The following is a 25,849-nucleotide window of genomic DNA, read 5'->3' as shown; positions in this document are numbered from 1 at the left end:
TTATGAATAGATTTGTGAATAAATATTTCGGGTCATATCTACAAGTAGACTTGCTTAAATTAATGTCTGTATATTTTGAGACACAAAAACGTGTCTATATACAGCAGACATTGGGAACTTGTAACTGAATCTAAACCTCAATTTGTAAAGAATTGTTTTTTTAATTCAAATCGAACATGAATAAGACTCAAGCACTGTAGAGGATACAGTTGTACATTGCAGTCATTGATCAATGCATAATTCTCACTTTGGAGTTAAAATACTTTTAAAGGGTTCATGAACTGAGAAACCAAAACTTTTCACATATATGAGGTCAATGTTCTATAAAAACATCCTGTAAGTTTCAGAACTCAAAACTTACTCGTTAGTCTATAAACAGCTAAATACTCACACAAGTGTGAGTAACATTTTTTTTATTACGTGGTCACTATTGTTTGTCTGTTAAACAGATCGTTTGATACAAGTATTCATGCAGTCACAGCCTAAATCACAGCAGCGTCCATCTGTGAGGAATGAAGGCTGTCAAACAAGCCAATCATAGCAGTCTACAATCCACCACACCTCTGATGAGAGGGGTTAAAAACAGGACAGAAAATAGCATATTACTTCTGAAGTGTGTTTTTGATGTAAAAAAAAAAAATATATATATATATATATATATATTTAGTGGCAGTTAAATATATATATATATATATATATATATATATATATATATATATATATATATATATATATAAATATGCTATTTTCAGGACAGAAAATAGCATATTACTTCTGAATTGTGTTTTTGATGTAAAAAATAAAATATATATAAAAAAGCGGCAGTTCATGACACCTATTGTTATTGTGTGAAATAAAGATCATCTTACAGTAAAATCAGTTGGTGGTATTATTATTTTGAATTTATATTAGTGAGGCCAGAGGATGTGGTTACATTTCTGAGAACGTGTCAACACACATCAGAGCTGTTCGTTGAAAATTAAAGAAGTGTTTGTCATGCACTTAGTTTACAGTAAATAAGTAATCACAACCGTTTGCTTTACAAGGTGGTTTAAGAGTAGTTTTACAATGTTACAATATTATATATTACAGTGTATTCATGCTCAACCTAGTCGGATGAATGAAAAAGTAATTGTTCTGTGACAATGCCCTCATCAAAATCCATATTCAAATATATGAATGTGATTTAAAAAAAAAAAAAAAAAAAAAAAAAAACTTTGCAGAGGAAATTTAGCATGCTATAAGAAAAAAAGCCTGCCTTATTTTATTGTAGACCAAAACCAATATGTATTTAATTTTTTTTTCTTTTTTTTTTTTTTTTTTTACATTTTTTTTTTCTTTTTTTTTCTATGTCTTATAATGCATAGAGCAAGAAAGATGAATGTCTGAATGCTACAAGACTCACAAGACTATGGCTAAATGGTTTGATGTAAATTAAAACCTTCTGGAACCAGATTATTATCATTGTGGTTTAAAACTGTCCATACACAAATAAAAAATAATGCAAATATAAATACATTAAAATGAACTATAGTCTTATGTGTCAACCTTTTTTTTTTTTGATAACCCTCACAAATATAATGGGCTTACTTGCATGTTTGTTTGGACAGAAATTAACTGCATACATGTAAATAGTCTAAACAACAGATCATCATGTATGACTAATTTGTTAGCAGACTGAGGTTATTGGCTTCCTGTCTGTAAACAGGCAAGATCCATCAGAATATAATTAGATAAAAAATGAGAGCAAACAGTCTTGAGCAGTAGCAGCAGAAGATATTTAGCTCAAAATTACTTCTCCTTTTCTCTCTTAACAAGCACCTTTTAATGTGATGTTTAAAATATTTCCGGTAAGAGTATGTTTTGTGGAGAGAGAAAAAGGGAAGAGAGAAAAAAAAGGTCAGGAAACACTAAGATAAACATGTTTCCTGAACAAATTCAGTTACAATCAGATGATCATCTGATCTAGGTCAACCCCTGCACAGACAGAACAGGTAAAAGACTTTGGATTTTTGCTTCTACTGTATACTCTAATATTTAATGTTAGTCCTTTATACATCTATGAACATTCTTTAAACAAAAAAAGTTGATTTATTTTTCTCAAATTTGAAATATATTTGAAATTTGTGTCAAATTAACCAGACGTTAAATAGTTTGACTGCAGTGTAAAAATATATTGGTTTTGAAATTAACTACAACAAATGAGAATATTCTCTCTATTTTACATGCAATTTAAAGTTACTGCAAGTAAAAATAATTCCTTGCCTTTTCTCAATGATTTTACTAGTAAAAAAACCACATCCATCAGACTATGGTGAAAATATTTATTATTCATGCACTCAGTTTAGGGTAAACAAGTTAATACAACCGTTTGCTTTACAAGATGGTTTAAGAGTATTGTTTTCTGATATGTTACAATATTATATATTACAGTGTATTAATGCTCAACCTAGAAAGTTGGATGGATGAAAGGTAATTGTACTGTGACAATGCCCTCATCAAAATTAATATTCAACAATCTAAATGTGATTTCAGGGTGTAAAAAAAAAACCTTGCAAAGGAAATTTAGCATGTTATAAGAAAAACGGCTGTCTTATTTTATTGTAGACCAAAAGCAATATGTTATATTTTTGGCCTTATAATGCATAGAGCAAGAAAGATGAATGTCTGAATGCTACGATCACAAGACTATGGCTCCAGTGGTTTGATGTAAATTAAAATCTTCTGAAACCAGATTATTATTTTGTAGTTTAAAACTGGCCATACACAAATGAAAAATACTGCAAATATAAATAAATGTATATTTTATGACTCAATGATTTTGCTAGTAACAAAACCACATCTATCCGACTATGGTGAAACGATTTAATATTAATATAAATATACTTTTAAATACTTTTCCCCAAGAACCCTTTATAACTGACCCTAAAAAAGTATAAGATTTAATTTCACACACTTTCAGATCTGACAGCCAGCTTTGCTTGAGGTTGTAAAGGTGTTTTCGAGACACTTTTTGAATATGTCTGCTCTCAGCAAATTGGGGATGTCAAAAACATGTTTTTGTATAAATTTATCAAATGAGTGCAGTTTTATTTCCCTGTGGACAAAGCCTCCAGTTCCCCTTTGCAGTGGTTTAATGAGTAGGATTCAGTTTCTGTGTTGACTTCTCCCTCTCTTTCCCTCTATTTTTCGGTAAGAAAGGAGAGACGTATAGACAAGACGACCTGAGAGACGAGTGCATCTCGTGCCCACTGTTTTACTTGTATGTCTCACTTCTCTGAAGCTCATCATGAAGCACACGACAGCTACAGAGGTCCCTGATGTGAGTGTTAAGACAGCACTGAGAAAAACCAACAAAAGTTAACAATCTGATTTAACAGAATATTGTCCTTTGCTTGTTTCAGAACACCGATTATGACTACACAATCAATTCTGCTGATTATAACAATAGCGATGTGGATGACAAAGATGCTGCCCCCTGCAGTCTGTGGGATACATGGGACATTCTTAGTCACTTTGCCCCCGTGGCTTACATCCTAGTCTTTATCTTGGCACTGGTGGGTAACATCCTGGTTCTGTGTGTGATCCGCCGTTATCGCCAGTCTCGACATAGTCCCTGCTCCTTCTCCCTGACAGACACCTTCCTGCTCCATCTGGCCATCTCTGACCTCCTACTGGCTATAACTTTGCCATTTTTTGCTGTCGAGTGGATTCACGAGTGGGTCTTCGGTGTATTCATGTGTAAAATAGCTGGAGCGTTGTTCTCACTGAACGTTTATTGTGGGGTGCTTTTCCTGGCCTGCATCAGCTTTGACCGATACCTGGCTATCGTACATGCAATCAATATCCGTTGGAGACGCAAGACCTGCCACGCACAGCTGGCCTGTGCCACCATCTGGGGTGTCTGCCTAGGATTGGCGATGGTGGACGTGTACTACCGCAATGTAGTGACTGTTTATGGCATAAATCGGTTGATTTGCCATATAGATTTTTCTCAAGAGAACAGCCAGCAATGGCAGATCGGCATGCAGCTGGTTAGTATGATTTTTGGCTTCATACTTCCCTTACTGGTCATGCTGTACTGCTACCTTCGCATTTTCAAAGCACTCTGTCACGCCACACGTAGGCAGAAACGGCGCTCGATGAGGCTCATCATCTCATTGGTCATTGTGTTTGTAATCAGTTGGGCACCTTATAATGCCTTGCGGATGACCGACAGCTTGCAGACGCTTGGGGTCATTGTCAAAACCTGCGCGCTCAACAAGGTGCTAGATGTGGGCATTTTTGTGACAGAGAGCCTGGGGTTGGCGCATTGCGCTTTAAATCCACTACTCTACGGCCTTGTGGGGGTAAAGTTCCGTCGTGAGCTCACCCAGATGTGCAAGGCTGCTTTAGGACCCCAGGGGTGCCTCGGATTAGCAGGATGGGTAAACAGTCGGGGATCGACCCGCAGGCCAACTGGATCATTCAGCTCGATGGAGAGTGAGAATACCACCTACTTCTCTGTCATGGCTTGAAAAGAGTGAACAAGAGTGCAGGAATAGAAGTGAAGTGGTTGTTTTTATCTGGAATTGGGAAGAAACCACAATTTCATCTGGTGTAGTCTGAGAGATACTGAAACTGTTTCATGTTCTTTCTTTTTTTCCCTTCTTTTTCTTTTTCTTTTTTTAAGCAAGACAATTTGTAATGCAGTCTTAACATCTATTCTATTCTGGAGGAGGAGACTTTGTCGTTAATTTTCTGTTGTTATTATTAAAGATAATAAAAATAAGTGCCTGCATGAATATCCCAAAATTAACCAATTTTTTTCAAATTTTGCTGCATTTTAGCTACAGGCTCTATATAGCTATATATTCATATTTTATATATTTAATATTTTCCAAAAATTACACGCTGAGACAGAAAAAAAAAAGAAAAATGCTGTAGAAATGCATTCTCATCAACAATCATGCCTTTGTGGCAGCTGTAATCATGACAATCATCCGTTGAGTTGTCTAGGTCTGGTATCACAAACAGGAACTGAAAACAGACTCCACATCCACTTTCTTTACTTTTCTTTTTTTATAGATATAGATATAAATACTTGTCATAAATAAGGCTGTGACATCAAATTGAGTTTTGTTTATCATTTTATTAATCTGTTGTTTAATCCTTTAAGCAGATGACATTATACAATACATCACAACATCACATACAGTACATAATAAATATGAATATGACAGAAAGCTTTCTCCTGATGTAATTTTTGTAAAACATTCCTATTGTTATTTTTGTGAATTTAATGTTTCCACTTCTGATAAACTGTATTATACATTAAACTTTTAATATAGATTTGTGTGAGTCACTGTTTTATTACTCTTCCTCAGCTGTAGACTACGGAGGATGTCACACTCTGAAGATATATTTTGTCATTCTGAGAATGACAGCCACAGTGGATACCCAGAATAAAAGGTGTAATCGCTTTTGTTTCATCTCGATTGAATTTATTCGTTTGATTTTCTTGTTTCACAGCTATTCTCATCCATATTAAAACTAATTGAACATCTATTTTATTCTGAGAATGACAACCACAAAGGAAACCCAACGGTATAATTGCCTTTGTTAATCTGTATTAAAAACACCTCTCTAAAAATTTTAATATTTCTCTTTCAGAAAGCATTTTGGAAGTGTTTGTATTTATTAATGCTACAGTTTTCCACAAATAAATACATTTGAATTTTTTTTTATTACGAAATTTTCTGCAGTGAAATTATGACATAAGTGTTGGTAACAATGATAATATAAATAGAGGTCTTGCAACTTGAGAGCATGCTCTTTCGGCTGAAAGGCAGTCTGGGGGTCAGGAAATGTGAGTCAGACTGGAACTATAAACACCCCACACCTATCTGCTGAGCCTGAACCTTCTATATATGGTTGTGCTGAGCCTTCTAGCCTTCAAACTTGGTTCTCTGTGGATTTTAGTTAATGTCAGTTTGCTTTGAGGTACATGCTAAAAGAAACTCTGAGCCCATTATAGCAATATAAAGTAGCACAGCACTGATGTGATGTGAACTCAAGCTTTTTGGGACAAGCATTATGACAGCCAAATATCATGATTCAGTAGGGGAAAATGTTAATACAGGACAGCATTTTGTACTTGTTTTAAAATAGCATCTTTTGGACAACAATTCGATTGTCACCAGTAAGCTCTGATTACAAAGCACTTGTATACATCATGCTCGTTTATGACTTAAACAATGGGAAGGGGGATTTTATTTCACCATCTTATGAAGACAACTTAATTTCACTTTACTCGACCTCTGTCAGTTTGAGCTCTGTTGTTATATATGCGTATTCAATTCAATTCAAGTTTATTTGTAAAGTGCTTTTTACAAAACAAATCGTTACAAAGCAACTTTACAGGAAATTATGTTTCTACAATATTTATTAGTAGCTAGTAGTTTGTGCACATTTGACAGGATTTTAGAAAAAATAAAAAAAATAATAATAATACAAGACGTAGTCAGCTAGACGATGAACTATCAATATTATTAATTAAGTTATTATATGATTCAGTCACACATTTAGCAATAATTGTTAGTTCTGTTTGTTGATTCAGGGTTAGCATCATCTGAGGTCCTCTGAGGGTCAGCATCATCATCTTCTCAGGTGTTCTGGATCCAGACTGGAGCTTGTGTAAATCCTAGTTACCACGGGATGTGAGGCGAAACATAGAAACAAAATAGAGACATCATTAGCATAGCTGCTGATCCAACAAAGTAAAATTAGTTTAACCCAAGCTAATGAATAAAAATGCACCTTTGATAAGATGCAACTACACTCACAAATAAAAGATACATTATTTGAATGCTTGGCGAAAGAGATGTGTTTTTAATCTAGATTTAAACAGAGAGTGTGTGTCTGAACCCCGAACATTATCAGGAAGGCTATTCCAGAGTTTGGGAGCCAAATGTGAGAAAGCTCTACCTCCTTTAGTGGACTTTGCTATCCTAGGAACTACCAAAAGTCCAGCGTTTTGTGACCTTAGGGTGCGTGATGGGTTGTAACGTGGTAGAAGGCTAGTTAGGTACGCTGGAGCTAAACCATTTAGGGCCTTATAGGTAAGTAATGATAATTTGTAACTGATACGGAACTTAATAGGTAGCCAGTGCAGAGACTGTAAAATTGGGGTAATATGATCATATTTTCTTGACCTCGTAAGGACTCTAGCTGCTGCATTTTGGACTACATGTAGCTTGTTTATTGTCGAAGCAGGACAACCACCTAGAAGTGCATTAAAATAGTCCACTCTAGAGGTCATGAATGCATGAACTAACTTTTCTGCATCAGAAACAGATAACATGTTTCGTAGCTTGGCAATGTTTCTAAGATGGAAGAATGCAGTTTTTGTAACATTGGAAATATGATTTTCAAAAGACAAATTGCTGTCTAATATAACACCCAGATTTCTGACTGTAGAGGAAGTAACAGTACATCCGTCTAGTTGCAGATTGTAATCTACAAGATTCTGTGTAGTGTTTTTTGGTCCAATAATTAGTATCTCTGTCTTATCCGAATTTAATTGGAGAAAATTATTTGTCATCCAATCTTTTACATTTTTAACACACTCTGTTAGCTTAGATAATTGGGAAGTTTCATCTGGTCTCGTTGAGATATATAGCTGAGTATCATCAGCATAACAGTGGAAGCTAATTCCGTATTTTCTGATAATATTACCAAGGGGCAACATGTATATTGAAAATAGAAGGGGACCTAGGACGGATCCTTGTGCCACTCCATATTTTACTGATGATAAATGAGATGACTCCCCATTTAAGTAAACAGAATGGTAGCGATCGGACAGGTAGGATCTAAACCATCTTAGAGCCTGCCCTTGAATATCCCTGTATAGTTTTGTAATCGATCTATGAGTATGTCATGATCTATGTTGTCGAACGCAGCACTAAGATCAAGTAAGACTAGAAATGAGATGCAGCCTTGATCTGACGCAAGAAGCAGGTCATTTGTAATTTGAACAAGTGCAGTTTCTGTGCTATGGTGGGGCCTAAAACCTGACTGAAATTCTTCATACACATCATTTTATGCAGGAAGGTGCCCAATTGAGCAGACACAACTTTTTCTAAAATTTTAGACATAAATGGAAGATTTGAAATAGGCCTATAATTTGCCAGTACACTAGGATCTAGTTTTGGTTTCCTTAATAAGAGGCTTGATAACCGCCAGCTTGAATGGTTTTGGGACGTGACCTAAAGATATTGACGAGTTAATGATATTGAGAAGCGGTTCTTCGGCTACAGGTAACAGCTCTTTCAGTAATTTAGTGGGTACAGGATCTAATAAACATGTTGTTGGTTTAGATACAGTGATAAGTTTATTTAGCTCTTCCTGTCCTATGGTTGTAAAGCACTGCAGTTTATCTTTGGATGCGATGGATGAAACTGAAGTGTTAGATGCTGTAGAATCTACATTCGCTATTGTATTTCTAATGTTATCTATTTTATCAGTGAAGAAATTCATAAAGTCATTACTATTTAACGTTGGTGGAATATTTGAATCAGGTGGCGTCTGGTAATTTGTTAACTTAGCCACTGTGCTAAATAAAAACCTTGGATTGTTTTGGTTATTTTCAATGAGTTTGTGTATATGCTCTGCCCTAGCAGTTTTTAGAGCCTGTCTATAGCTGGACATACTGTTTTTCCAACCTGTTTTTCCATGCAATTCTAAAAACTTCTAAGTTAGTTTTTCTCCATTTGCGTTTAAGACTACGAGTTACTTTCTTGAGAGAGTGAGTATTACTGTTATACCATGGTACAGTACGTTTTTCTCTAACCTTTTTCAATTTGATCGGGGCAACAGCTTCTAATGTATTAGAGAAAATAGTGCCCATGTTGTCAGTAATTTCCTCTAATTCATGTGTATTTTTGGGTACAAATAGCAGTTGAGATAGAACAGGCAGGTTATTTGCGAATCTTTCTTTGGTTGCTGGAACAATAGTTCTGCCCAGACGGTATCGCTGTGACATATAGTTAATATCAGTGATACGCAGCATGCATGATACAAGGAAATGGTCTGTAATATCATCACTTTGAGGTACAATAGCTACAGCAGTAAGATCGATTCCATGCAATATAATTAAATGTAGTGTATGATTCAAACGATGAGTGGGCCCGGTGACATTTTGCTTGACTCCAAAGGAGTTTATTAGGTCAGTAAATGCAAGTCCTAATGTATCATTTGCATTATCAACGTGAATATTAAAATCTCCCATGATTAGCGCCTTATCAACTGTAACTAGAAGGTCTGAGAGGAAATCTGCAAATTCTTTTAGGAATTCTGTATACGGCCCTGGTGGTCTATACACAGCAGCCAGAGCAAGAGATGCATTAGATTTCTTTTGCATGTCTGACAGAGTAACATTTAGCAGAAGTATTTCAAAAGAGTTAAACCTGTATCCTGTTTTCTGGGTAACATTGAGAATATCACTATCTATATATTGTTGCAACACCTCCGCCACGACCAGTCTGACGGGGCTCATGTTTATAACAGTAGTTTGGTGGAGTAGACTAATTTAGACCAAAATAATCATTTGGTTTTAGCCAGGTTTCAGTCAAGCAGAGTAAATCAAAACTATTATCTGTGATCATTTCATTTACAATAACTGCTTTTGGTGTGAGTGATCTAATATTTACGAGCCCAAACCTTAAAAATTGTTTTTGTTCATTTACTTTACATTTTTCTGGTTTAATTACGATAAGATTTTTTCTAGATCCTACATTATATTTATATTTTGACCTCACTATTCGGGGAACAGACACAGTCTTAATAGTTTTTACAGCGCAAGTACTTTTATCATTTAAGCGGGTGGAACAAAACTCATCATAATGGTTATTTGAAAATTGTCTTACTAGTCACATGGAGCGTGAGTACAGTGGAGGTCACGATGATTAGCCTACTGTTCTGTTGAATTCATCTGATTCTATGTTTTTTTTTTTTTAATCCTTAGCTGCTAACGAGAATTTTTATAATCTTTTTATAATCCTTTTATATAATTCCAAAAAATGGTCTAACATAGCTACTTGAGCTAACAAGATTTTATCAAGTAAATCCTTATTTACAGACTTTTTAAAGAGCTATCATTTAACTATCATTAAATCACCTTGCATTATTTTTTTTTACATTGTATATATTTAAAAACTTTTATACACTAGTAGACTCAGTGTGCATCTTTACTACAAATTTTTTACAATTTTTTTTAGGATGAAACAAAGAAAATATGAGAATTTATGTAGCGATTTGTAGTGAAAAAACTAAAAAACTATGACTTCATGTTAGGTCAAAATTATAATGACTATAATGGCCAGTAGATGGCTGAAGTGTTCTAGGCAACTGCTGTGAAAGAATTCTAGATATTATGTTTAAATTAAAATATTAAATTTATGTACATGTATTTATACTTTTATTTATTTGTCTGTTTATTTATTATTATTATTTTATATTTATTTCTTTATTTAATTTATTTAGACCCTGATCCAACGATAATTCTCATTGGTTTAGTTGTGTTTGATCAGGGTCAGAGCTGAACTCTCATTAATTCCTTCATTTCTACAGTATGTGTTTGTTCAGACAATAGCCAAACTGTGACTTTTATGACCACTTATGACCACCATCAAAAAGTGGATAATTGGCTATTATGTATAGCACCTATCTATGAGAGGAACCCCATTCTCCTTCTTAGATTTTAGATGTTACTTCACTCTCATATGTTAGCTATGAATAGTCATTTACTACAATGGCTAAAGCTGTTTTGAAGCACTTTTATACCGTGCTGAGTTTTTTTTTTGAGTGGAGGCCCTGGAATTAGGGGGCAAAAAGGATGAGAGACACGTTATCTTCAGGGGTAACACTTTAGAATAAGGTTCCATTAGTTAATGTTAATTAATGTATTAGTTAACATGAACAAACAATGAATAATATATTTATTACTGTGTTTATTCATCTTCGTTAATGTTAGTTAATGAAAATACAGTTATTCATTGCTAGTTCATGGTAATTCACAGTGCATTAACTAATGTTAACAAGCACAACTTTTGATTTAAATAACGCATTAGTAAATGTTGAAATTAACATGAACTAAGACTTATAAATGCTGTAGAAGGATTGTTCTTGCTTAGTTCATGTTAACGAAAGTAGTTAACTAACATTAACTAATGGAACCTTATTCTAAAGTGTTACCTCTTCGGGAAATGTACTATATTTATTTTGATTGTTAAGGGATCTTTTGTATGGCAGTGGTGCTATCATCACCTTAATCACCCCAAAGAACCGCTGAAGAACCATACTGCACTTAACATGTTCCTTATAGCGGTTCCCCCATTGTGTGTTCTCCGTTCAGCTGCATTTTAGACTATCAAACTCTAGAGGGCGGAAATCTCGATTAGGAATAAAATATCAGCGCAATACCAGCGCAATCCCAGAAATCACAGAGATATCTTTTTTGTCAGTATTGCAAACCCTTACTTTATTTTTCTTTATTTTGGTTTGCCACCCCAATATTTACTGTGGCCTCATCTGGCCACCCCTATTAATTTTTTTTCTAGGGACGCCACTGGCTACAGTACCAAGTTTGTTAGTGTAATGTATTTACAGATATAACCGGCTGGGGCAAGAGTGCACGGGGGTAGTAGGTAGAGAGGAACTAGAGAGCAATGGGTTAAGGTGAAGAAATTTAACGAGGGCAGAATCATCGTTATCTACTCCTTTTCTTTCACTCTGTGCGCGCGTGCACGGCAACCAAATGTATCGCAATGAACAAACATAGCCTACTCCGTCCCAAGTCCCAATAGACGGGTTACGTGAAATAGGCTAAAGAAAAGGCGGACTGCTTAGAAAGGAAGACAAAGGAACACAGACGAGCTGGAACATGACAACACCTGAAAGTGTTTTCTGGCAGATTTTACGTTTCATGATTCTGTCACTGTCGCTTAAATCTGTTCTGTGGTAGCTACTATAATGTTTAACATGAACATCTTGAACCAAACAACCCCAGTTTTTGATATAACTCTCGGAATTAACACTTCGAGAGCAGCTAAAAGGTTTTGCATAGCCTACTTTAAAACAAACCCTCATCATATCTGTTTGCATTGGCAAACTCAAGCGGTAGCTCAGTTCAAATGTAGTTTATTTTTGTATGTGCGCTCCGTTTCATCTAACCCACAGTTTTACTTTCCATTTAGCTGTTATTGCGACATCATGTGAAAACCCAGCATGTGACTCTTTGCACTTAAAAACACTCACCGCTGCCAACACAGATAGAGAGCAGCTTTAGTCAGACACATTGACTCTTAGTCCGTTTTATTTTAGTCAAACATGGAGGTGGAGCTGCACGGACTCTTTGAGGAAAACACAACATTCGACTATGAGAATTATGATAATAAGAACATCTGTCCGTCCAGCACAGTCTCAGACGCTTTGGCGGTCTTCATGCCCCTGCTTTACTCTGTGGGCTTCTTATGGGGGCTGCTGGGAAACGGACTGGTGCTGGCAATACTGTGGCTTAAGATGCTGAACCTGGGTGTGATGGACATCTTCGTCCTTCTTCTGAGTGTCGCAGACACCCTCTTGCTGCTTACACTGCCTCTCTGGGCTGTAGATGCGGTTAAGGGATGGGTCATGGGCACAGAGCTCTGCAAACTGTCTGGGTTTCTGTTCGAGGTGAGTTACTGTTGGCTTCGTAATGTATCCGTTTGATGAGATTGTAGATGTCATTGCATTTTCATTGTACACATTGCAACCATCAGACATGGTTGGAAGTTAATCACACTCTAAAATCAAACTGGCAAAGTGTGGAATGACAAGTTTTGGATCTTCTGGTGCAAAACAAAACAAGAAATAATATCATAGAGAGGACCACGACAGACCCTCATGACTGAGTATCAAGTAATATAAGATAATTTGACCTTTAGATTACAAGACAAGGTTAGTTCATGTTTTAAAATTTAATGTGGAGTGACTCCCATAAAAATGTACAAATTAATGATAAATACATTTACATCTTTTAAACATGTTATAAACACACTTTCTAATTTGTCATTAGCAGTCTATTATGGCTATATTGTAATAATAACTATTTCCTTTTCATTATCTCTTCAGTTCAATTTCTACTGTGGTATCTTCACGCTGGCCTGCCTCAGTGTTGACTACTACCTGTCCATCGTTCATGGAGTCCAGCTGGTTTCTCGTAAAAAGCCTAGGTCAGTTTACGGTTGCTGCTTGATCATCTGTGTCCTCTGCCTGCTTCTGTGCATCCCTGATTTGATCTTCCTCAGTGGTAGCACAGATCAGAGTAACCAGGAATGTATGCACCATTATCGGCCTGATTCCTGGCGTCTTGCCTCTCGTCTTCCACATCTTGTTGTTTCAGTGGTACTTGTGCTGCTGTTCTGCTTCTCCATCATCCTGCTGAAGTTACGGCACAGCTCAAAGTGCCAGCAGAAGAAGAAGGGCCAAAGCATTGCTATCATTGCAGTCCTCATACTGTTTTTCTTTCTCTGCTGGACACCCTACAGCATTACCTTCATTGTGAACACTTTTCAGTCAAAGGATGGCGACTCTTCAGCAGTGGAAGGAGACTGTGAAGGGAGGCAGTGGACAGCTAGCAAAATAAAAGCAGTTTTTGGGCTTCTCCATTGCGTTGTAAATCCTGTGATTTACTTCTGTCTCTCCCAAGAGTTTCGGGCTCGCGTTCTGAATGTGATAAAGTTCAATGCTTGTGAAATGGAGAGTAATGATGTTTCACTTTGGGACTCTAGTGAAGTAAATGGTAATGCTTCTGTCCAGGAGAAACAAGGTTCACTTCAACATATGAATATATGAATGACATTAAACAAATAATAAAAACCCAAGATCATTATATATGAAAGTATGGATCATGGATCTGTATCTCGTAATTCCTAAAATGTATGGTATGCATTCTTCATTTAACATTTAATAGATATCACTAAGTATGAAATAACCAGTTGACAGATGATGCCTTTTAAAGGTTTCCGTACATGTATTCTGGAAAAAATTGTCATTATGGATGAGAAAGGATGAAATGAAAAAAGATGGACATTAAATGAAAGAAGGTTATGAAATGTTGGCAAACTCATTTGCACTTTATGTTATTTTATTTGGTCAAATGTCATATTTATTTATTTTTGTTGTAAACGTTTTGGAGTCATGTTCTAGAACAGTGTTCTTAGTAATGGACTGAAATTATCAGCCAATATTTGGCCATTAGCCGGTTCTGTGCCTATACTTGTATTATCAACAGATGTCTTCATTCACACTCAATTACAAAATCATTGTCAATGGATAAACATTTCCTTTGAATTTTTTTTTGTCAAATGTATCACTGTTGTATGAAATCATTTCAGCATTCAAAACGTTTGTACATACATGCATGCCCATATATAATAACAATATGTATATATTTAACTGTGCCATTTAAATTAAAACATTGTCTATGTTACATTCATGTTTGTACAATAAATGTATTTCTATCTACTAAATCTGTTGTAGGTAGGAGAAATAGTTTTTTAATGAATTTAATCAGTAGCATCAGCGGATATACTGATGAATAAGATTTTTATTTTGAATTTCGGCTCCAGTGACAGGAAGTCAACTTGCTAAGCGGTTTCTTACACTTTTTTTTTTTTTTCATTTTTTTTTTTTTTTTTTTGATGTCTTCAAGTCAGTGGTCTCTGGAAGGGTGTGTCCTGTTACTTACATAAGTGTTAAATGTATAACGGAACACAATGGTATTTTTATGTCCCACCCAAATTCTTCTCTTTACTTTGGACTAGTGTCCTTAGTAGATTTTAATAAAGCTCAGTATAGTAATGGTTATTAAATAGAAAATATATTGAAAATGACTTTTTACTCATTGCTCATCAAATAATGCTGAGAGAATAATCATTTGACATTTTGTGTAGTTTTCTGTGAGATGGGGTCATAAGGGATTCTTTTCCCATGTTGCATAACCAAGTGTTCTCCTGAACCCTTTTGGAGGAAGAACTTTCTTCCTGTGAGTTATTCATAGCTCTTTATGTAAGGGGTGAATTGGTAATTGGCAAAGACTGTTGTTGGGATTTTCAGACATAATTTTTTTGGTGTTGTCATTAGTGGAATATCCCATGGACAGAGCAGACAATGTGATGTACAGTCAGAAAATGGGGCATTGTACATGCTCTAGTTTTGTACTGTGTTGCAGTGTAGTGTCCTTTCGAAATACTGTCAGGATGACAGGATCCTAAACAACAGAAGGGCCTGTGTGTAGTAGTGTAGTATTTTTTACATATCTGTAAACATTTAATACACATAATCCATTCCAGTGACAGTCCTTTTTCAGTAGATTTTTTTCTTAGAAAGTTATTTGTATTCTAAAGTGTTCTGAGGCCATGCACACACACACACTCACACACACATACACACAAAAACATGTGATGCTTAATTTCCTCATCTTCTGAAACAGAACATGTGGTGAGCATTAATGTGAAAAGGACAGCATGATTGCATTGTCATGTGATAATGAGATCATCAATATTCTATCAGACATTACCCATGAGTCATCATTAAAGTAAGAAAAATAAAACAAAATGAGAGTAGATGTAGTTGAATTTTCAGAATTTAAAAAATATATTCACACTGGTTGCAGTATGAGGAAGCTGCTTTTTTTTAAGGGTTCATTTCCTGTGCTATTCTGTTTAAGTTACTGTGTCTGACAGTTTTTTTTGGTAAAATGTGATAGTTAAGTTGTTTCCTTTTTCTCTGTCTTTTAGTAAGTGCTATTGACACATGATTTGCATCCAGTTTTTTGAAATGTGTTTTTGTAGCTCCTTTTATTTTTTGACAGGTCGAAAAAAGTAGTGTGTGTGTGTGTCTGTGTGTGCTGTAGTAACCCTGGTAGATGATGGCTGAGAGCACTGGAATAACTTGTTTAATTCTTACAATATGTGTATACACAAACTTGTTTTAACATGTCTTGGACTTTTTTGTCAACTTTTGAGAACTGGGTTGTGTATGGGCGGAGCCTAATCATTCAGTCCTGTCAATCACCAGGGTATAAAGCAGCAGTCATTTCATCATCCAGTTGTTGAGCTGAGCTTCAGGTTCGAGACTCCTTCAAGGAAAACAAACCATTTGCAGTTTACCATTATCTATCAAGACTGAATAGGCAGGCGAACTCATGAAAAGTGCTAAATATAGGTACTTTATTAGTAGTATTTTATAACTCGAAAGATAAATAACACTTATGGCTTTATGTTCACATTCATCTGACACCTAACAAATACAATTAAGTATCCATGCTGTGAAGGCTCTATATGTGCTATTAAGTCTGTGAAAAATGGTATCTTTGACTTGATGGCTTATTTTTTTTTCTCTAGATACTTTTTTTTGCTGTTAGAAATGTTGTGTGTGCCTTTTCAGATGTCCAGTCAGCTGAATTCTCCACAGGTAGACTCCAATCAAAGTGCGGAAACATCTCAAAGAATATCCATAGAAATGGGACTCATCTGAACTAAATTTCAAGTGTTGTTTCAAAGACATCTGAATGTCAGAAATGTAAAAAAAAATAATTAAAAAATAAATCAGTTTTATGTTTTTAAAGTTATTATAAATCTGTAAAGTCTCTTTTGCCTTGTCATTGGGTATAAAGTGTGAATTTATATGGGGGGAAATTCTAACAAAATGTGAATGCACTGTGACAGATTTGCTGTAGCAGTGACATCTAGTGGTTATTTTGGGGATATTTTTAACGTGTACTGGAGTATATGCTTCACATTTCTTAGGAGTAGGCCTTTGTGTGCCTGCTGTAATAGAGAGCCACAGACATGATGTGCTGAAAAAAAGATATAGTAGCCTCTGTTTTATTTTATTCGCTTGTTCCCTTAATTTAATTTGTGGCTTCTTTTTATTAATTGGTTCACTCGTTTAAAGTCGGTTACTGATTCTACTGATTCTGAATCACCATGCACAGACATTTCGGTAGGCATGTGAGGGGAAAAGGGCACCCTCTCAAATTTATTTATATAAAACCTGGCAACCTGGCAAAGACTGAGCTTCTTGAGTTCCCTGCAGTGATGAAGTCGTCAAAATCATGTTTTACTAAAAACAATGGCGTTGTTCCCCAGTCTTCACCTTTTCTCTTGCCAACTCCATCTTTACCTGCAGACTGAGCTCTTGCATCATCTTCGCGCCAGTTATTCAGCCAATAAAGTGTAGGCCTATGTATTCCAAAATTGTGTCTAGTACTATATAAATTACAAAGGTTAAATTGGCATCTTTATTTCAAACGATCTGACCGACCGTGACCCGAATATCATTAAAATATTTTTGGATGACTCTTAACCGCGGGCGCCACTGCTCCCCATCGCTGCACCACTGCGGGTATGTCGACTTTGCCTTGGTGCTACTTGTATGGAGTTTGGGGGGGTAGCTTTCGCTGCCCAACCCGTCGCGCTGACTCATTCCAAGTATAGGTCTCTGCAAGAAAGTAAATAGTAGTTACCAGATCTGGGTGTTTTTAGGGGTGGGGCTGGGTAAGGGGGATCATTTAGATTGCATGATTTAGAAACACCCAGCAGTTTGAAAACACCCACAAGGTGATAAACGCCACTTTTGCTCTGCAGAGACCTAAGTCTCACTCATTCGGATGATTCGGCTCGGTTACACGATTCAGGTCGCCAGGCGACCTCCCAAGTTCTCGCGAGACTTTGGTGGCAGTCCGGGATGCCTCTGTCTCTGCGCAAGGAGATTGCTGTCCTGCTGGCGAAGGATGCAATCAAGCCGGTCCCTCCAGCCGAGATGAGGAGCGGGTTTTACAAACCTTACTTCATTGTACCCAAGAAAAGCGGTGGCCTTCTACCTATCCTGGATCTGCGAGTCTTGAATCGGGCCCTGCACAAGCTTCCGTTCAAGATGTTGACGCAAGATGTTCTGGGTAACGTACGTAACCTCGTTCCTTGATGGAGAGAACGGAGACATCATTCAACAACCTTGAACCAATCGCTGTTGCCGGGACATGTTCTCTGCTCCTCAGTGTAAAACCTGAAGAGTGGATGCACCTGTCGCCTATTTATACCCATAGGCACGGGGAATGGCTCAGGTATATAAAATCCACTAGCCAATTTTCATTGGCATTTTCTCTTAAACTCAGAGATGATTGGTATCCCAAGTGAAACCCCATATGTCATTGACATAACGGAATGAGGGTTACGTACATAAATGAGACGTTTCTGTGGGAACCGGAGCTTCTAACCCAAATCCAAAGGCTCTGCTTCTAACTGCAGCTGCAGTGATGCAATGACTTTTTTTATTTTTTTTTTATTTTTTTCAGTTTCTCCCATTCATTAGTAGGCTAGTAGAAGTGAACTGTATTTGTATTTGTGTAGTCTTTCTTTCAATGCAAACATAATCCTCACCTTGCTGTCATCAACAAAGTCAGGTCCAGGAAAAAAAAAGTCATGCCTAGAAGACCGTCGCAAGTGTGCAGCATACACTCACAAAATAATTTATTCTCCATTCTGAACCCCACCCTCTCTGTGTAAATGAATGTTGCATGAGTCAAATTACAAAATCAAATTGCATTTCAAATAAACATTTCCCAAAGATGGATTCTGTAATTTTATGTAGTTCCTCTCACACTGTATCAAATATTAAAATATCACTCTAAATATTCAAGTGTTCATTTTTCTTATAAGTTTGGTTTAGTGAATTATTTGATGCTATACAAATGGGGTGTGGCATCATGATTTTGTGATTTGGTCTATGGGAGCTTAGGCAGGACCGTGATACTGTGCCTCTACTTCACCATCACTACTGCACAGACTCTGTCTGGCTCCAAATTGCATTACCAGCTCAAGATGACAGCTGCCATTTCTGCCACAATTTTTCTACTGTGGAAGGAAACACGTCACCCATCTTTCTGTTACAGTCTGTGACCAGGACGTGTGCATACTGCTCCACAAGGCACTCGATTTACTTGCTTACTATAGCATTTTTCATTTTATCACACTGATCTCATACTGCAGAAAACTGACAATGTGGTAAGCTGAAGCTCTGCCTCTTCTGCATCTTGGAGCACCTACACTAATTTTATTTCAATATTGTCCCTCAGTATATGCTCCTCAGGGGTTATATCACCACACATTGAGTCTGAGCCCCTTTACTCCCATGACAATTGATCATTTTCTTCTACTGTGTTGTAGTTTTACAGCATTTAAAAATAAAGCAGATTTCTGGCATTACAGCTAAAGGTTTTATGCACCCGATTCGAACGTTATCACTCGATTGAATGGGGCGTTATCAGCGGTTATCAGCCCATAGAAATGGGCCAGGAGGGGCCTCCTGTGCCTACTAGTAGGCTCAGAAGGCAGTGATCATCCATCCAAATGGTTGATCACCCACAAATATACAAGAGAAGACTCCAGATCCAGTCCCAGAATTCCTGCTCACCGGTAATCGGAAGTCTACTGGACGAATGCGGCAACGTTGCGAAATTTCCTGCTTAATATTTTCAGGTAAGACTATTAAAATGATAAAACCGAGCATTTAAACTGTAATGGAAAACAATACATACACTCGTATTGCGTGTCATGATTGTTGACATGAGATCTGCAAACGTTATCGCTAGACCATACATTATTAGCGTGTCGTTATGTTAACGTTGCATGCTTTATGTGAGCATTAACGTTGCTAATATGAGTGTGTATTTACGTCTGAAGCTAATGGGGGAATTAAGTTTCTGAATCGGGTGTTTTATGTTAGTACACTGAAAATGATGCAGGGAGGTTTTTTATACATCAAATTTGAATACTGTTCAATAATAATATAATTTTCATAATTTACATAATTTACATGATTTTAAGATGCTCACAATCCATTGAACAATTCTGCCAAGCAACAGCAAGTGATCCATTTTGACAAAATATTTTAAAAAATCTGTAATTTGTTACCTCTCTAAAATATGTGTGCTGTAATGCATCAGATATGCATAAAAATGTAGCGCAGTTGAGAATATACAGTTGCTAACACAAAGAGAAATTTCTGAAAGCAAGATTAAACAAGAGTTCTATTATATATTCATGTCTGTTGTGTAGTCTGCATACGTAAAATCACTGTCATGATTCTATAATTACAACCAAAGTGCTCTTTATACTGATATAGATATTAAAGTTTGCAGAAAAAAATAACATTCTGACTGATTGTACATATATTAGTTTGATGGCATACGATATTTCAGAAACCAGACGTGTGTGAGTTGTCCACGGACTCTGACCACAGAAAGCTCTTCCGTGACATCAGACCCACATAAAAAATCACTGGATGGACACAGCAGTGTAAGTAGCCCAATGTAGTAGTAGCTGTGAGAGCTACATCCAACGATGTGAGGGTCCCACAGGATGTTTGGTTACTGGGATCGATGACCTCGATGGATTGTATGGTGTCAACAATGAGGGTGATGTTGTAAGGCGTCCAGTGGATGAAGAAGGCTACTACCAGAGCCACGATGACACGGATGGCCCCCTTCTTCTGCTTGCACTGGGAGCCACGGCGCAGCCGCAGCAGGATGCAAGAATAACAGAACATCATTATAAGTGCTGGAAGAATGAACCCCAACATATAGAGCAGACGAGTGGCCAGATGCCAAGAATCAGACGGATAAAATGTAGCACATTCTGTCTTTTCCTGACGTCTGAAGTCCTTGTAGTCCTTGAGAAATATCCAGTCAGGAATGGAGAGCAGAAGGCAGAAGAGCCAGACCATCAGGCAGCAACAGTGAGTCACTATTGGCTTTCTACGAGAATACATCTGCACTGCGTGGACGATGGACAGGTAGCGGTCAACACTGATGCAGCAAAGCATGAAAATGCCACAGTAGAAATTGATCTGATGGAGAAAGATTTGCCAATGAGAGATTTGGGCAAACCCAAAGTTGATTCTTAAAGCAATATTCCTGGTGCAGTACAAACTCAATCGACAGCATTTTTGGCATAATGTTGTAAATTAAATTAAATTAAATTAAATTAAATTAAATTAAATTAAATTAAATTAAATTAAATTAAATTAAATTAAATTAAATTAAATTAAATTAAATTAAATTAATAATGTTGTCAAACAAATGTTTTTCCCATGTATTACAATGGAAATTAATATGGCCACAATCCATAAAAGTAGTTAAAATACTCACTGTATATGTAGTATTCAAGTTTAAAATTTTAATTTGTTTATTTAATTCTCAAAATTCCTTTAAGACTAAATATAAAGAAATACTCTTCTAATACCGCCAACTGCATGTCTATTCTGTAGAATATTGTAATTCGTACAATTAAACCCATAATTTCACAAAAACACAAGGCCATAAAAAATTTACCTCATAGTCTTTTGCTCACCTTGAACAGAGCTCCAGTCATTTTGCAGAGCACTGTGCCAAAGATCCAATCATACGCTGCATGTACAGCCCAGAAGGGCAGTGTTAGCAGCAGCAGAATGTTAGCTATGCTCAGATGGAGGATGAAGATTTCAGAAACATTCATGCTCAGCCTTTTCTTCCACAGTACCACCAAAACCAGCCCATTTCCCACCAGCCCCACTACCAGCGCCAGAGAGTAAAGGACCGGAATAAAAATGGAATCAAAGTACATGGAAGTCTCCTGATCACAGATTGGGCCATCACAGCAGGACTCATTATCATTCTCACTGTGACTGTCATTGTAATCACTGAAGGGGTCAAGGTCTTTCATTTCCATCTTTGTATCAGCATTTATCTTCTGAAAAAAAGAAAAAAAAAGAACTTACACTGAATACTATAGTATGTCTAGTAGTCATCCACTGTCAGTGCAGTCTTTTAATGCCATGAGTCTGATTTTTTTAGGTGTGAGATCTTAAAACTAGTCAATGAGCTATTTAATGTGTGGCAGCAAGTTGCTAACCTTCTGCAACTCCAACACTAATCCCAACCCCTCAGTTAAACTCTTTATACTTTATAATTACTATTAAAGTACTTTATAATTGCATACAGGTTATTTGGAGCTGGGCAATCAATTCTGCTTTTGCTAAAGTAACTTATTTTGACCAACAGGGGGCAATGATGACCCATGGTGGCTGGCTGAAAGGCTGTATTCTCAGGATCATTCAGAAAAAAATACTCACTCTAATGCCACTTCATTACTTTCTTATTTCCATGGAACACAAAAGAAGATACTTTTGTGAATTTTTGATTTTTTTTTTTTACCATATACAATTAAATAAATCCATTTAGTTTTATGTTGTCATTGTTATTTGTTGTACAGACAAAACAGTTTAAATGTTCATCAAAATATCTTCTTTTGTGTTCTGCTGCTGGCAAGAAAAAAGGAGAAGAAGAAGACAAAAAAACTTATTACGAATCTGAAACAACATCAGAGTGCCTAGTCCTGTTTGGGGTTGATACCTCCAGACACAGGATTGGGTCCCTCTTATGATGTGGATGACAGAATGTTGCATATATTAAGAATCATCCATAGCCTTTCAGGAGCATATTAATTTCGATTTGGGAGCAAATTATAGGATTTTGTAAGTGCAGTTACAGCAACATTAGGTGTTAGGTGCAAATTAGGTGTTTTCATATTCTGTGAATCACTCAACTGAAACGAGATGAGAAAATGAAAAATGCACACTGGCCACAAAGCACATTCATCACTGATATCTATCAGTCATAATGCAATTCAGTTTCTTATCATTGATGAGACCAGGTTAAATCTCCTGTGACCTTCACATTTGTGGCTGAGGTAGCAGTCTCTCACCTTCCTGCAGCAGAAATAAAGTCCATCTGTTTGTGCTGGAAATTCACATATACTCTTTGATTCTTAAAATCATTCATCATAATCAAAAGTTATACTCCTTTAAAAATCTTTCAGATTACATATCAACCCAAGGGAAGCAAAATTAATATAATTTCTGTTCACATATCAGTTTTTTAACAATGCCTTTTTTTAAGTTTTCTTCAAGTCACTGGCCCCTGGAAGTGTGTGTCTTATCATTTACTGTACATAGTTGTAAGGTACACAGTTCCACCCATAATCTTATTTTCACTTAATAAAGTAATTAAAAGCTTGAAATGGGTGGTTGCCCTGTTTCCTTTTCCCCTTCTTTCTTTTTAAAGAAAAATTTGGATGTCAGTTTCTAAAAAGCAGAAAACAAAATTAAAGAACACTTACACACTGTATAAGCAGTTATTTGCCAAAAACTCCAAGTCAATTGGAAGACACAATCTCCACTTCACACAGTAACCCTAAATTCTATCTCCTCTCTGTAAACCGTCTCATGAAAAATATGTTCATGCAAACTTCACCCTTATTAATTGAGTCACTTCTCCCATTTCAACAAAGTAAAAGTAAAACAGTAAAGTTACATGAATTTTTCTGCACTGCCACACTCTCACTTCTTTTCTGAGAATGGTAGCTGTGTTCTGGGAAATGGCATAATGTAATGGGGGGGGGGGGGGTGTAAAATAAGTAAGCAAAAACAAGCAGGTGCTCGTATTATGTGACACTGGAGACTTGTTGTCAACTCTCAGCACTTAATTTAGGCAGGTTGTAGTGATTTACTGAAGTTTCCCTCTAGATTTTTGATTATCACCCTTTAATATTTTGCCTTTCACATATCTTATGTGATGTTTTACGTCAGACCACATTCTAAAGAAGCTTTTATGTTTTGTAAATGTCTCAGTTGTCACTCATGATCGGAGACTGATGGGAACGCACAATCAGTAATGTAATTGGTTATTTTTTCCACTATAGTTTTACTACCACTACAGTTTACAGAAATTAAAGTTCTAGTTAAACTTCATGTTGAAAAATACAAATTCCTGCTACTTTTATCTAAAAAAACAAACATATTCTTCATTTTTACAGTAACAGTAACAATGTAATTAATGTTTGGTTTATTACATTAAATGTCTATTCATAAGCAGCAATGCACAATTCAAAATCATACCATCAAGTTCAAAGATGACATGAAAGTGGTGGGTCTCATCAGTAAGAACGATGTTCCAGCATTCAGAGAGGAAGTGCACAGGTTAACAGACTGGTTAACTGAAAATATCGGCAAAATAAAAGGGATCGTTAAGAAAATGCTGAAAATCAACAGCTCCTCCGTGGAGATGTCAAGAACAAAAAAAAATCCTGTGCTTATATAGAGGAGAACCTTACCTGGGCTGCGTAAGGTAAGCATCGTAAGGCTAAGTAGTGTTACGTAAGACAGAAACAGGATGTAAATGCAAAGCGTGGTTTATTCTTTCAGCACAAAGATCAGATATGACGAAGTAACACAGCAGCACAGGCGGGCGGACACAAGGCAGGGTGGAATGGTGACGCAGGGACTTTGATGGACAAAGGAATGGTGGTGCTCAGTCCAGTGATGATCCCTCAGTAAGTGAATAATCCTTGTGACGGTGCTCGGTGATCTAGTGCTGAGTGGAGATCCAGGGAAGAACGACGACAACATGGGGACTCCAGCTGACTAATACAGACACGGGAACAGGTACAGGAACACACCGGGAAGAACAACGATCTGACAACATGAAACACAGGTTACTGAACTTATAACGGGAACAAACACTTGAAACCAGCTGGCACTGCTTATCATCTCTGATCAGTGACCACGCCCACAGACACACACACACACAATAGCACGCTAGACGAGAGAGAGAGAGTGAATTCATGAACCGTGACAGTACCCCCTCCCCAAAGAACGCCTCCTGGCCTTCCCCGACGGACTTACCTGACAATTGTAATCATAGATCAGAGAGTGATCCAGAATGTCTCTAGCAAGAACCCAACTTCTCTCCTCTGGACCGTAACCCTCCCAGTCCACCAAGTACTGGAATCCACGTCCCTTTCTTCTCGAGTCCAGAATACGATTAACCAAACCAAACATCACAACACTCTTTCCAGATCTTGGTTGGCCCTCTCAGTTTGACCATTGCTTTGGGGATGAAACCCCGAAGAGAGACTGAGTCGCCCCCAATAATCTAAAATTTTTTTGCCAAAATTTGGACACAAATTGGGGACCCCTGTCGGAAACCACGTCCATCGGGAGGCCATGTAAACGAAAGACCTGATCTACGACAGCAACCGCTGTTTCCTTGGCTGAAGGTAATTTGGGCAAGGCGATAAAATGAGCCGCCTTCGAGAACCGGTCCACGACAGTCAAAACGACAGTCTTGCCCTAGGAGGGCGGTAATAAAATCTAGCGTAATGTGGGACCAGGGTCTCGAAGGGACTGAGAGCGGTTGGAGTAACCCATCAAGGGGTCGGTTGGAAGTCTTACCAGTGGCACAAACCGAACAAGCCAAAACAAAACTGCGGATGTGGCGAGCCATTAAAGGCCACCAGAATCATTGCTTTACCAAAAAACTGGTGCGATTTACTCCTGGATGACATGCTATACTGGAGCAATGACCCCACTGAATGACTTCAGACCGATACTCCTCAGGCACAAATAACCGGTTCGGTGGGCAATCGGGCGGAGGCATTACCCCTTCTAAGGCCTTCATGACCTTCGATTCGACCTCCCATCTGAGAGTGGAGACCACTAACGTCTCGGGTGAAATACACTCGGGAGTGGACGGGCATTCGGAATGGTCAAAAATATGAGATAAAGAATCGGGTTTGATGTTTTTGGAACCCAGGCGGTACGAAAGAGAAAAGTCAAAACGTCCGAAAAAAAGTGCCCACCGAGCCTGCCTAGAGTTGAGTCTTTTAGTGGTTCTAATATATTCTAGGTTCTTGTGATCGGTCCAAAGATAAAAGGTACTCCTGACCCTTCT

At 37.2% G+C, this 25,849-nt stretch overlaps 3 protein-coding genes across 4 annotated transcripts; 2 read left to right on the top strand and 1 right to left on the bottom strand.

Annotated features, from left to right (window-relative positions):
- The first annotated feature begins 1,848 nt into the window (after positions 1-1,848).
- Positions 1,849-5,696, top strand: cxcr3.2 (chemokine (C-X-C motif) receptor 3, tandem duplicate 2). 2 transcript variants are annotated; one of them, XM_052577609.1, is made up of 3 exons: positions 1,849-1,994; positions 3,202-3,322; positions 3,405-5,696. In XM_052577609.1, exons 2-3 carry the CDS (start codon positions 3,290-3,292, stop codon positions 4,515-4,517), a joined length of 1,146 nt encoding a protein of 381 aa, XP_052433569.1. In that variant the 5' UTR covers positions 1,849-1,994; positions 3,202-3,289; the 3' UTR covers positions 4,518-5,696. The 2 variants fall into 2 exon arrangements, with proteins under 2 accessions (XP_052433569.1, XP_052433568.1); XM_052577608.1 differs by having other exon boundaries at positions 1,850-1,994; positions 3,198-3,322.
- Positions 5,697-12,291: 6,595 nt separating this feature from the next.
- cxcr3.3 (chemokine (C-X-C motif) receptor 3, tandem duplicate 3) lies at positions 12,292-14,511 on the top strand. Its single transcript, XM_052579472.1, has 2 exons — positions 12,292-12,711; positions 13,150-14,511. Exons 1-2 carry the CDS (start codon positions 12,367-12,369, stop codon positions 13,870-13,872), a joined length of 1,068 nt encoding a protein of 355 aa, XP_052435432.1. The 5' UTR covers positions 12,292-12,366; the 3' UTR covers positions 13,873-14,511.
- A 5,490-nt stretch (positions 14,512-20,001) lies between these two features.
- Positions 20,002-23,388, bottom strand: LOC127975174 (C-X-C chemokine receptor type 3-like). Its single transcript, XM_052579011.1, has 3 exons — positions 23,238-23,388; positions 21,432-21,809; positions 20,002-20,928 (listed from the first exon to the last, which is right to left on the bottom strand). Exons 2-3 carry the CDS (start codon positions 21,786-21,788, stop codon positions 20,278-20,280), a joined length of 1,008 nt encoding a protein of 335 aa, XP_052434971.1. The 5' UTR covers positions 21,789-21,809; positions 23,238-23,388; the 3' UTR covers positions 20,002-20,277.
- Between the last annotated feature and the right edge of the window lie 2,461 nt (positions 23,389-25,849).

Source organism: Carassius gibelio, chromosome B16 (assembly GCF_023724105.1).
Source record: "Carassius gibelio isolate Cgi1373 ecotype wild population from Czech Republic chromosome B16, carGib1.2-hapl.c, whole genome shotgun sequence".
NCBI lineage: Eukaryota > Metazoa > Chordata > Actinopteri > Cypriniformes > Cyprinidae > Carassius > Carassius gibelio.
This window is presented reverse-complemented; position numbering and strand designations above follow the sequence as displayed.

What these genes read in the sequence shown, in the direction of transcription:
- cxcr3.2 (XM_052577609.1), top strand. Translation starts at nt 3,290, where the DNA reads ATGAAGCACACGACAGCTACAGAGGTCCCTGAT. An exon ending in CAGCTACAGAGGTCCCTGAT is followed by an intron (nt 3,323 to 3,404) that starts GTGAGTGTTAAG and finishes TGCTTGTTTCAG; the next exon opens with AACACCGATTATGACTACAC.
- cxcr3.3 (XM_052579472.1), top strand. Translation starts at nt 12,367, where the DNA reads ATGGAGGTGGAGCTGCACGGACTCTTTGAGGAAAACACAACATTCGAC. An exon ending in TGTCTGGGTTTCTGTTCGAG is followed by an intron (nt 12,712 to 13,149) that starts GTGAGTTACTGT and finishes TTATCTCTTCAG; the next exon opens with TTCAATTTCTACTGTGGTAT.
- LOC127975174 (XM_052579011.1), bottom strand. Translation starts at nt 21,788, where the DNA reads ATGGAAATGAAAGACCTTGACCCCTTCAGTGATTACAATGACAGTCAC. An exon ending in TGACTGGAGCTCTGTTCAAG is followed by an intron (nt 20,929 to 21,431) that starts GTGAGCAAAAGA and finishes TTTCTCCATCAG; the next exon opens with ATCAATTTCTACTGTGGCAT.